The 12,455-nt window shown below is 50.8% G+C and overlaps 1 protein-coding gene across 7 annotated transcripts in view; it reads left to right on the top strand.

Annotated features, from left to right (window-relative positions):
- The first annotated feature begins 86 nt into the window (after positions 1 to 86).
- The window catches only part of PYROXD2 (pyridine nucleotide-disulphide oxidoreductase domain 2), a 29,376-nt gene continuing 17,007 nt past the window's right edge, over positions 87 to 12,455 (top strand). For 2 of the 7 annotated variants that reach the window (XM_055300006.1, XM_055300000.1), the window contains exons 1-4: positions 87 to 2,232; positions 6,381 to 6,400; positions 8,985 to 9,078; positions 9,163 to 9,236. In XM_055300006.1, coding sequence (XP_055155981.1) covers positions 2,106 to 2,232; positions 6,381 to 6,400; positions 8,985 to 9,078; positions 9,163 to 9,236 — 315 coding nt within the window. In that variant the 5' untranslated portion in view covers positions 87 to 2,105. Of the gene's footprint in view, positions 2,233 to 3,302; positions 7,455 to 8,873; positions 9,079 to 9,162; positions 9,237 to 12,455 lie in introns of all 7 variants that reach the window. The other 5 variants (XM_055300007.1, XM_055300005.1, XM_055300003.1 and 2 more) reach the window with 4 other exon arrangements.

Below are 12,455 nucleotides of genomic sequence, written 5' to 3'. Positions count from 1 at the left end.
CAGGGCCCTTTGTGGTGCCTGGAAGTCCTGGCCTCTTCAGACCCTGCTCTGTCTTGACTCCTGCCCCAGCTCTACCTCAGAGATTCCTGTCACTTAGTCGTAGGGATCCAAGGCATGGATTTGTTTTTTTGGGTTTTTTTAGTTTCTTTGTTTTGTTTTTAATTTTATTTTTTAAATTTTTTATATGTATATTTTTATTGGATTTCGATTTGCCAACATATAATATAAAACCCAGTGCTCATCCCGTCAAGTGCCCACCTCAGTGCCTGTCACCCAGTCACCCCATCTTCCCTGCCCTCCTCCCCTTCCACTACCCCTTGTTTCCCAGAGTTAGGCATCTCTCATGTTTTGTCACCCTCTCTAATTTTTCCCACTCGTTTTCTCTCCTTTCTGCTTATAATCCCTTTCTTAAATTCCATGTATAAGTGAACCCATGAGTTTTTAAAAACTTCTCAGCTGGTTCCCATGTGCCCTGGGTTGAAAACCACTGCCCAAGGGGTACAGCCCCTCTCCTGTAACCTAGAAGCTCCCACCCCAGGACAAGAGAGCACCAAGCCTACCCGAGAGAAGTGCCGTGGCAGAAGGAGGCACCCAAGCAGTGTTTCTGACTTGCTGAGAGCAGCCAGGCCTTTGTGTCTTCAGGCTTGAGCCAAAATTCACTCAAAGACTCTTCTGTTAAGGAAACAGCTGGTGGGGGGCAAAGAAGAGGCAAAGGTACTGAAAGAGCTAGAACCACACCCCACGCTAACATCCTCAGGTGGCAGTGAGGAACAGTGTCACCTGGGGTGACTGGGACTTCACAAATGGAAATTTATAACATCAATTGTGAAAAACACAGAAGAGCAGAAAGGGGGAAAAGTAAGGTCTAGAAGCCCACTGCTGCTTTGGGTACCCACTCCTGTCACCTAATATTTTTCCTTAATTTGTAGCAGCAGCATGATGTGACATGTCTAGTTGAGCCAATCCCCTGAATTTTTCAATATTGTAGCACGGGTGAACATCCTGCCTCAGATTCCAGCGTAGATTCACACAGCGTGAACCTGGCGTGGGGAGGGGTGTCTCAGTCGTGAGTAGAAAGATCAGAAGGCCCTGCTCAGATGCGCCTTCTCTGCATACTCTCCCTATGTTAAGATGCATTTCTAACAGCAGGTTTCTAGAACATGGACAGATGTCACAGCAGTACAGAAACTCAACTCGTGGGTGCTTTTTTCCCTACAACAGAAGGAATGGCCTGCAAGCTAATGGGCAGAGAACAAAAGAGCTCCTAATTCATCGCAGGCCAAAGGATAGCAAGAAAGTGTGTGAGCTCAAGATATTCGCAGATGTGATCTTTACTCCTCAAGGATTCTGGGGAAGTGGGAAAGGTGCCAAGAGACAGATGAGGGATGTCCAAGCCTTCAAAAGAAAAAGGCAAACCCCAAGCCCTTGCAGGCTCCCTGCAGTGGCCTGCTGAGTGCAAGGTGCTTCAGTGTCTGAGAGAGCACTCGCTCACCAGGGGCCGCGGCGACACGTGTGGCCATCCCTGTAGTTTTGCTGAGGCCCTGGTCAGTCATGGCAACACTAGGGGTGTCGGTTGAGCCGCTCACTGTCCTGCAGGCAGAGGGATGGGGAGCTAGAGCAGCTTCTGGAGGTGTCTCCTCGGGAATCACCCCCAGCACAGCTTGGACACTAAGCTCCTTAGTGAGAAGCAGGACAGTGCCTGGGAGGGAACCCCACCGACACACCCCCTGGCTGCATGACCTCCCCCAACCCTTCTCCTAGCCTCAGTGCCCCTCTTCCATGAAATGAAATGTGAGTTCTGGGGCCTCCATGAGAGGTGGGGACTGTGGACAGCCCAGCTCCCAGCACGTGGAAGCCCTGGAGTTGCCAGCATAGTGGCTGCTCTCTGGCCTGGAGGTGACAGCACCTCTGGTGAGCAGGCGACTCCCGAGACTCTGCCCTAGGTGGACTCTGGGAGCTGCATGTCCTCGGCTTAGGGCCCAAAGCCAAGTTGGCAGCTGGACTGCAGCTCCTCCTCTCTTCCGGTTTGCTCCCTGCCCCTCCCCCTGCCTGGGCAGCACAAAAAGCTGATTGTAAGCAAATTCCTGGCCTAGGACTGGGCAGAAATGGCTGCGAGTGGCCTAGGTCTCGGCAGGGCCTTGGCTGCCTCTCCTTGCCCCCCTTGGAGACGAGCTCACTGGGAAGCCAGGGGACGCCTAAAGCCTCAGTACGATGCCGTGGTGATAGGAGCAGGTAAAGGAGCTGTGCCAGAGCTGAGGGGGAGGGCAGCCCTGCTCAGAGCCTGGGGGGCTGGGGGTGGTATTTGTGGGGCTGGCTCTGCCATCACCTTGCTGTGTGGTCTGGGGCAGATTCTTGCCTCCCCTAGGCTTGGGTCTTCCGTTCTAGAATGACCAGGGAGGAATAGGTGAGCTCAGGAGTTTCCGTGTATCCCCTGCAGAATTAGCTGGTTGCCACCACATTCTTGGAAAGCGTACGGTAGGGGTGGAAAGACCCATGAGATCCAGCCACCCCAAGTGCTCTGAGTTCTGGTCACCACAACTGAGACCCGCCCCCCAGAGGAAACTGGAAGGTTCCTTAAAGGGGAGTTAGGAAAAAATAGAACCGAGTCACTGGGATCCTACTGCATTCCTGTGGAGGGTGACAGCCCCCGTTGTCCCGCATATCTGGGGCACGCAGGGACCTGCTGCACTTTGCTGACCCTCAGGCGGCACAGCGTCCGATTCCACCACGTGACTGTGGGAGGCCGCAGGCCCTAGGTGGGGTTTTCTGCTTGGAGCCTTCCATTCACACTTGCAAAGGGGCCCGAATTTCAACTTCTGGCATTCTCTCTCACTGCGCTCAGACAATGGCAGGATTGAAAGAAGATGCTCATCACGGTTTTAAAGCTGCGTTCTTTTCTGCCCTTTTCATTTTTGTGTGCTCTAAGAGCAGTTGTGGCCAGTAAATGTTCCACAGTCACCCCTCCAGGGAAAAATGTGTGCAAACACATATACATAGGCTTATGCTAAATACTGAAACAAAAGAAGCGTAGCACACAATTTTACAAATAAGACACATAGTCTTATTTGGCTAAATTCCGGGTAGCCAGTTGGCTCTCCCCAGATTTCTGTGATTTTTTGCTGAACTTGGCAGCAAACCTGTGGTTACTGTTGACCAATAAGGCTAGCTCTGACGGGAACATTGTTTGCTCTTTGCACGGATTTTAAAGTGTAGAACTGAGGTGAGGTAACAGAGTCATGTCTGAACTTCGCTCCTTCAGTGATGGGAGAAACTGTGCTCAGATTGTGTTTCTCCCATCCTAGGAGAATATTCTCTCCGGGTTTTGTGCAGTTTGCCGCAAAACAGCTGCAGACAGCGTACTGTCAGGTTTCATCTGCATCGTTAGCATTTTATCCATCGCTTTCTTATATCGAACCGTCAACAAATACCATCAAGCCCTGAGGTGTACTATTCGCTGCCTTCTGTGGTGCCCTTCGTGTGAGCTGTGCCCTTTGTCAAGTTGCCAGCGTGGGGTGGCTGCACGTGCACTAGGGAGAGAGGCACAGGCCCTGACGGGTGCTCGGAGGTAAAGAACCGCAAGAGCATAAGTCATTGTAAATTGTGGAAAAACGATGAGGAAGTGACAAGTTTTGAGTATTTATTACCTTTGTTTTTAATGCAATTTATTTATTTCACTGTAAGTTTATAGACTCTAAATTTATTAATGGCTGCGTTAGACGACTGTCACAAACCTCCTGGCCGGGGTGGAGGGATGCCATCTCCGCACCCCGCTGATTGGGCTCAGGAAATGGAAGCTCCCCACCACTGCCCCTGTTTTTCTCCCCTTGGTGACAATGCATCCCTGCTGTTTCCTGGAAGGGAGGATTGACTCCAGGTCACCAGGGGCCTGGGTGACTTGCCCACACGTGTCTGAGTCTCAGGTGTTTTTCCTTGATGTAGTTTAATTGCTAAGCATTAAGGGAAGCCCATTTAGGGCATTTGGGGGCCAAGTAAGGAACAGTGGCATTTTCTGAGAGCCACCTTGAAGATGACCCTGATTAGTCACTTGACCATGCCTAAGAATGACCCAAGAAGCTTGTTAAAATGAAGTTCCTGGGCCCTAGCCCAGGAATTAGGATTCAGGGAAAGTCAGCACATCCAACCAGAATTTGGAGTGGGTCTGATGCAGGTGGCTGCAGGCCCCACTTGAGAACCCAGGTTTGGAGCAGCTTCTCTTGGGATCCCCACATGCCTGGCTGTAAGGATCTCTGGAGTGAGGCTGGAGATGATCAGAGCCTGCAGCTTAAGACCCCCACAGGGGAAAAGGAGAGATCTCCAGAAGCCCCAAGAGGGCTCTGGCAGGAGTGGGGATGGAGTGGTGGAGGGATGAGGGGCGTGGGTTGTTGGAATATCGACCTTTGTCATTTGAGATCTATGTGTGCATCTGTGGGCTCAGGTGTGATGGTTGAACTGGACCCAGTTGCCAGGAAGGCTTTATTAGTTTTTCAAGATTTATGATCAGCACTATTTAAGAAACAAATAGTTACCATTTATCGTGGGTCTGCTGAGAGTCAGGTGCTTTACATATATTATTGGTTATTCTTGCTCCATCACTGCAAGAAGCATGAAGTTCGAGGCTGGCCAGAATGACTCTCTGAGGGCCACATCCTGTAAATAGCAGGAGCCAGGTTGAGCCCGGGACAGTTGGCCTTTAATTTAATGTATATATTTGAGACCAGGCCTTTCCAAACTGCGGGCTGCAACCCACTGATGAATCCCATCCAGCAAAGCTTTTAAACCTTAATTAAGAAACTTTTCAAAAGTATATAAAAATAGTAGATCAACCAGTCTTTTTAAATGAAATATAATCAAATATATCATCATATGCTTATCGCATGGTGAGTTAATATGAGTTCATGAAACTTTCATTTCTGTGAAATACATTTATGTGGGATGTGTGCCAGGTCATAGTGTAAAACACACTTCTTCCTGTGGCTCATGGTCAAAGAGGGTTGAAGAACTCTATTTCAGAGATTCTTTTAATGGAAGAGATGTTGGCTCAGTGACCTCTAAAATTCTGGGTGTCTCTATGTGGAAAATACAAAACAAAGTCAGCTCAGCCGTGAAGAAATCCGTCATGTGGGTCATTGCTGCCTCCTATTTATGGGTGTTTGTCAAATTAATGGCTGAACATTTTATTTGAGTGAACACTGGGTTCAGGTTGGTGCTCAGAGAACATAGTCTTCTGCTGACATCTTTGAAGACTCAGAGTGACCTTCTGTCACCAAGGAGAAACACGTGCCAAGTGTTCCAGACAAGACCTGTCCCCACTACCTGAAAACAACAAACAAGCCTGTCCTCTTCCCAACAAGGGATTCTCCACAAGCAGCTGCATTGTATCCTGAGAGTGAGGCCAGAGGAGACACTCCCAGCCCACTGGCCATGCTTGACCACCTGCATCCGAATCACCTGGGGGCTTGGGAGAAATCCATCCCAGGTCCCTGCCTGCCCGCTGCTGAGCAGACTCCAGGGAGGGGTTATGAATCATTGTTCATACGAGTTCTCAGGTGATCCTGAAGCTTCTCAAAGCAGGAGAGGCGCTTACTAGCAGTAGACCTGGTATGGAACAGGGAATCCCAAGCTGAATTTAGGGCACCTAACCCAGGGGCAAAAATCCTGAGATTTTTGACAAGAAACTTAATATGGAAGATAGATAAATTCACCCAATCAGCTGGCACTCCGTTAGCACACGTTGAAGCTGTATGTGTTTAATTACTTCATTTTGAATTGTTCCTATTTTATTTGGAGAACATTGGTGATTGACAAAGACAAAACCATGTGACTAAAGCCTTCTGGGTGCTAACGTGCACCACATTTGGAGAGAACAAGCCGTGTTTGTCAGCAGCTGTCCACATGCCCAGCATGCACCTGGATGGTGATTTCATGCCAGACAAGGAGGTCCAGCACCAGCCTTCCAGCCATGCTTCCCTTCTGTTACCACCAAGTAAACTGTGATGCTCCCTCCACCAGCCACTTGCTCGTCCCCAAGCTATGGAAGCCCAGCAATGCTTCATGGGATGGATAGCTTTGTCTGATGATTGTGGATTTCTCCTCACCCCTCACTCCAGATGGAGCCACAGGCCAGGGCAGGGTGACAGGACTTTTTTCAAGCTGGAGCAGGAACAGGGTTTTCTGAATCCCTAGAGACCAGGTGTTTTATGGCATCAAGCTAGATGCTGTTGCAACATCCAGGTACAGGTGGGGAGTCCCATGCCCAACTTTCTGATTCCTCCCCAGGATCTTCAGGGGGCATGGGGACAGGGATGGGTGACATATTCCCCAAGGAGTGTGTCTGCTCCTTGACCACTGGTGCTTTCCTCCTCTGCCTTGTCTCATTGCAGGACACAACGGGCTGGTGGCTGTGAGTACCTTCCCCTCTGTCCCGCTTCACTGGCCCCTGGACACGCGGTGTTGGCCAGAATGGGAGGAAGTGGGCAGGGTGCAGCCCCAAGAGAGACGGGGAGGCGGCTCGTCTCCTCTCCCTGGCGCTGACCAGTGGCTATCAAATGGGGATCAGCAGTAGTCAAGGAGGAAAGCAGGAGCTCCCTTTCCTCTCCTTTTCTTACTGTATGTGCATTTCCCCGTGACTTTGGGAGAGTCAGGGGGCTTTCAGAAGCAAGATGATCAAGAGGTGGGAAAGTATGTAACTGGCATGGCCGGGGACATGTGTTAGAGCCTGGGAATCTGGGGCTGGTTGGGGCCTCCATGCCCCCAGCTAGGTCCAGACCATGTGCCAACCTGAAGCACCCAGCAGCTACACAGCCCCAGGTGTACCCCAGAGACGACCACGAAGCCAGTCTAACAGAGGAGGGAGGGCCCTGCCTCCAACACCACGGGCTCCTACGTCCAAAGCTGAGCCAGGCAGGGTTATCCTAAGGCTGTGCTTCTCAAACTCTGGTCCCAGTACCCCTACGAGGCCATAGTATATGCTAGACAGTGTTCACAAAACAAACATGGAACATTTCCCTGAGGCAGTGGCGGCTCTAGAATATCAATAACAGGAGGAGTCGGCAAGGTCGGGGAAGGCAGGCTCTGAGACGTGTGTTAAATCTTGCTTCTCTCCCTGACATGATAGTTTTACTTGAACATTTTATGGGGAGCATCATGTAACTCAACTGATCAGTAATTTAAAACATTGATTTTATGTTAATATAAACATGGTTCGTCCCCCAGCTCTGCCACTTTCTATGTGTGAGTCACTTTAGGCTCCTGAGCCAGGGTGAGATGAGAACAAAACACTCCCTCTCACAGAGCTGCTGTGAGGCGAACAGACGATGTGCTCCAAGGAGCTGCCACCCAAAGCCTCACAGATGGGGACTCTTATTACTGGAGGTCCCCATCCCAAAGGAGGCTGGTGTCAGTGCCCTTCAGCCACAGACCCGGGCCCCCCAGGGGAACAGCCTGAAGTCCAGGAGGTAGGAGGCAGACAATGACTGGCAGTGGACTGGGCGGGGGTTGGGGGGCAGGGAGGGTGAACAGTGCACACCTTGGAGGACCTCAAGGATGCTCAGGAAGCGAAGTTAGGAAAAACCTGCTCTAGGATGTGAGCTCTGGTTGGATGATTTGGGGGACAGTCTAGGGAAGCAGAGGTTTGCTCTAGGTTGGATACCATCAGAAAGCAGGAAACACCCCTGTAACTGGGCATCTCGATAAATCTTATTTGGGAGGGGTCCCAGTAGGAGGAGGGTTAACTGGTGAGGAAGTAGCAGCCACTTAACTCTGGCTGAGCCAGGAGGCAGGGAGTATTTTGTGGGTGACTCAGAGCCCTTGTTTTTGTTTGTACTCAGACAAAATTATGAAGTGGCCTTGGTCTGTCCTGTTTTACCATGGTCTCAGACTATCCTCGTCTGAGGCAGTCATTCCGTGAGGCCGTTTGTGTTGATGGGAAAACAACACGGTGTTCCTCAGAGGGCCAGGCCACTTCCCAGTGCCAGGGCTGCTGTTTTTTCCCTCTCTCTGGGTTGGGTCAGGAGCATCGATCATCAGGCCCAGACCACCTGGGTTCCATTCCCAACACCTGTACTCATGAGCTCGATGAGCCTGAGGCAAGCTGTTAACCTCCCTGGGCCTCTGTTTCCTCATCTGTGAGACAGGGAGAAAGAACCACAGCACCCACCTCGAGGGTTGTGAGATGCATTAAACAGGGTGATTCACTCACAGTGTCTGCCAAGTGAGCTTGTAAAAGGATCATGGCTTCTGAGCAACGCCATCTCTGTTGTTACCCTGGTGGGGGTGGTAGTGGGGTGACCAGCAAGGCAGGTCTGTAGACCCAGGGCCAGTTCGATTCAACACATATTTCTTGACTTCCCATGAAGTGCTAGGGGGAAAATTTTTTAAAAAACCCTGCAGTATCTGTCACCCCCCAAAGGAAGCTGTCATCATAGCTTCATCTATGAAGCACGTCCTGTGTTCTGGGGACAGCAAGTCCCATTCAGGGGGCAGCTGAGTGAATCCTCCCAGCAGCCCCGAGAAGCCGCCTAACCGGTGTTGCCATCATCAGCCCGGTGTTGGTAGACAAGGGGATGGAGGCCAGACGGTTCAGGTACTGAGGCTGCCTGCCAGAAAGCGGAAGAGCAGCACAACCTGGGCCAGCTGGCTCAGCACTCACAGGCCAAGCTCACGTGCTGCCCCGTGGTGCTTGAGGAGGCATGAGGCTCACCCCCACCTGGAAGAGATGGGCACCCCAGGCAGGGCTGGGCGGGGTGCAGTATGACTTCATACAGCCACCCAGGCCACACAGGAAGGAAGGTCAGCTTCTGCTGGGACGTGGAGGGGCAGGAGCAGTCTAGGAAAGTGGGAATTTACAGAGGAGGCAAGGGGAATGGCCTTCCCAGAGGCAGGAACAGCTTGAGCCAAGGGGCAGCATGCTAACCCCGTAGCAAGGACCCTGAGCTGGCAGATCGGTCCCAGGGATGAAAGGAGGGCCCCGTGTGCCCAACCCCCAGGCCGCGTACCTGCAGAGATTGGGGGTGAACACAGCAGTCTTCGAGAGACGTCCTGTGACAGGGGGTGCAGCTGTCACAGAGGAGATCATCCCAGGTGAGCCCTGACAGGTGGTGTGAGGGTGGCAGAGGGCGACTGCTGGTGACCGCTGGTGACTGTCTTCATCGGATTCTGTTTCAGGGTTTAAGTTCTCCCGAGCATCCTACCTCCTCAGCCTGCTGAGGCCACAGATTTACACCGACCTGGAACTGAAGGTAGAGTGCCCGTGGTCCAGGGGGGGCGGCGGGGGCAGTCCCAGCTTCCTGACCTGGGGGGAAGACTCCCTATTTTGCACCCACGTGGTTTCTGCACCTGGAGACTCTCTTCCATCCAAGGGTTTGTCTCTCCCACATCCTCTCCTCCGTGCATTCCCACAGATGGGTTTTATGTAGTCTACCCAGGGTCTTTAAAATGGGAAATTGGACATCTTTTGAAGAACAAGCCTTGTCAACGCGAGGCTCACATTCCCGCATGCAACACCAGCTGGTGCCTTGCCGGGGACTGGGGTTCCAGTTCTGCCTGGCCCCATCACTTTCTGGCCTCTTGTCTGGCCCTCGCTGGGCACCTGCCTAACCCTTGGGCCTCTGACAAAAGCCTGATTTCTGCCTTCATCAAATCTTAGGTCCTAATACCTTAGGTGGCAGCCTGGGCAGAAAGTTGGACCCCAGGGACTTTCACCTCCTCTGACCCCTGGGCTGCTTTGCGGGGGTCCCGTGGTCCAACTCTGCCCATCCTTTCAGATTCCTGTCACCCCCACTGCCTCTTCTATAAGCTTGGTGACCACATTCCCAGAGCCCACCTAGCTTCTCCCTGCTTGGTGCCTCTGCCACCTCCACTCAGAAAAAAGGGTCCTATGTGTCATCTGTATAAGAAGCTATGAGCACTTTTTTTGCATTTTATTTTTTTATTTTTAATTTCATTTTATTTATATTCAATTAATTAACATATAGAGTGTTATTAGTTTCAGAGGCAGAGGTCAGAGATTCCTCAGTCTTCTATAACTCCCAGTGCTCATTACATCACCTGCCCTCCTTAATGCCCATCACCCAGTTACTCCCTCCCTTCCTCCCCTCCAGTGACCCTCAGTTTGTTTCCTATGATTAAGTCTCTTATGGTTTGTCTCTCTGATTTCATCTTGTTTTATTTTTCCCTCCCTTCCTCTATGATCCTCTGTTTTGTTTCTTAAATTCCACATATGAGTGAGATCATAGAATTGTCGTTCTCTGATTAATTTATTTTGCTTGAAGCTGTGAGCATTTTAGCATTAACTTTGCTCTAAATTGAAAGTTTAAAATTAATAAGACGTTCAACCACTGTTGCCTACTGAGAGACAGAGAGAGAGAGAGACAGAGACAGAGAGAGAGACTGAACGAGCCACCAGCCAGGCGGGGACTGATAAAGTCTAGCCAAAGTCTGGGAAAGCATCTCTGGCCTTCAGTCCATACCAAACTATCGCTGAAGGCAACTTGCAGACGTGCCAGTGACACATAGTGGCAGACGTGGCTGGGCGTGAGGGCTGTGGGTAGACCTTCCTTTTGAAAAATCTGACGAAAACTCAGGATCACAGAATAGAAATTTTCATGTAAATATTATCTTTATTTTTTTAAAAAGTTTTCTTATTTGAAAATGGTTTGTTATTGGATTCCTTTAACTAGAACCTCCCCCCTGCCCCCACGGAATTGAGTATATGACTTGGCCTTTGACCCTGGGCTGCATTAATAGGAGCATGGTGCTCAAATGGAGGGAGGAAACAGTCCTTCTTCATGCTACACAGAACTAACCATCCCACATGGCATATGGAGCGCCTTATTTAACAAGACACTGATGAGCCGGTTGGCATCTATAGGAGGGCAGCTGAACTCTTTCTTGGAATGTTCTATTTCCAAACAACAGTAAAGAACAGTTCTTTTACCAGTGTCACCACTTGGACTACAAGCTCTAAAGCTCTATCCATTGGTCTTCACCTGTGAGACTAGTTAATGTTCCCGTTTTGTGACGACAGAACCACGGTTCTTGGAGGTTACGTTCACACACTATGAAATGACAGCTTGAACCAGGTCCACTGCCTTCTGCTCCTTGTCCTGGAGTTACCGTGTGCTGCCACGGGCATTGTGACCACGGTCCTGCTCAGCCTTACACATTCTGGCGCATTGTAGTTTGCCCTGGATGAGGTCACACACAGAAGCTGTCCACGCAGCCCACCTGGGCAGAGGACAGGGCTGAGCTGACAGGCTCTGGGACCCAACAGGCTCATCTTGAATCCCTGCTTGATGGTCTTATCAGCTGCCTCGCGGTGCCTCATCTGCAAGATGGGGATGGGAGTAGTACCCACCTCATAAGGCTGTTGTTGTGATTAATATGTTTGCTAACCATCAGTGCAGCGTCTGGGCATGGTCAGTCCCCTGTAGTTGTCAGCTAGCATTATTACTTCCGTGTGGCAGTTGAGAAACTGAGGCTCCAGAGAGACAGAGCAGCTCCCTAGGCACCCAGGGCTGCCCCCTCAGACCTAGCCACTACGGGCCTGTCCCCAGTTAGCTGGGGAATGGTACCGCTACCCACATGGGGCCTCCATAGGTCTGTCTTCTGGGCCTCCATTTCCAGCTGCCAACAAAAGCATCATATGAGATCAACCCCTGGTTCTGTCTGCTAGATAACAGGTTTGCTTAGCAGTGGCCCCAGCACACTGAGTGCTGGAATCCAGGCTGGGCTGGCAGAGTTCCGCGCTGGTGGGATCTCTCCTCCTCCATCAGTCAGCAGCCACCTTGTCCAGCTCTCCCTGGGCCAGCCTTGACCTCACACAGGTGGCAACCCTTTGTCCTCCCTCCCCACTCTCACTAATAATCTTCTGGGTCCCAACCAGATCATTATGTTCCTGCTTTGCTTCCAGAAACCTAAGGCAAGGCTCTCAAACTCTCAGGTCTATCAGAACAGCCTGGGAAATGAATGGGACCCTAAGGGACCTTGAACCAAAGGCTGATTCTACAGGCCTGCAGTGGGGCCTGGGCACCACACCTTTCACATCTCCCTTATCCCCGGTCCCTCATATGCACCTTGTCCCCTCCTATCAGTTTCCACCCAGAGTGGCTGTGCATGCTGAGAACTCTCATGTGGGAATCAGAGGAAGAGTTTTATTTTTATAAGAGGAGAACTGCGTGAGCTTAACAAATCTAATGGTGATTTAACATCCCTCTTCTTATTCTGACACCACATGATTAAAACCATCAAGAATGACAAAGGTTCCATTTATAAGAAAGTCCTGGAATCATACAAAAAATTATTCATATTCAATTAGTTATACTTGGGTCCCTTATTCGGGTGGAGTATTGATTCATTCATTCAGTAATTGCTTCTGAGTCCCTGCCCTGTGTCCCACACTGGGAGAAGCCTGTGGGGATACCATGGTGAGGGACGGAGGCCAGGCTTCTGCTTTTAGT

The sequence above is a fragment of the Nyctereutes procyonoides genome, unplaced genomic scaffold (genome assembly GCF_905146905.1).
Source record: "Nyctereutes procyonoides isolate TBG_1078 unplaced genomic scaffold, NYPRO_anot_genome, whole genome shotgun sequence".
Classification (NCBI taxonomy): Eukaryota; Metazoa; Chordata; class Mammalia; order Carnivora; family Canidae; genus Nyctereutes; species Nyctereutes procyonoides.
Note: the sequence above shows the minus strand (reverse complement) of the source record. Positions and strands in the feature narration are given on the sequence as shown.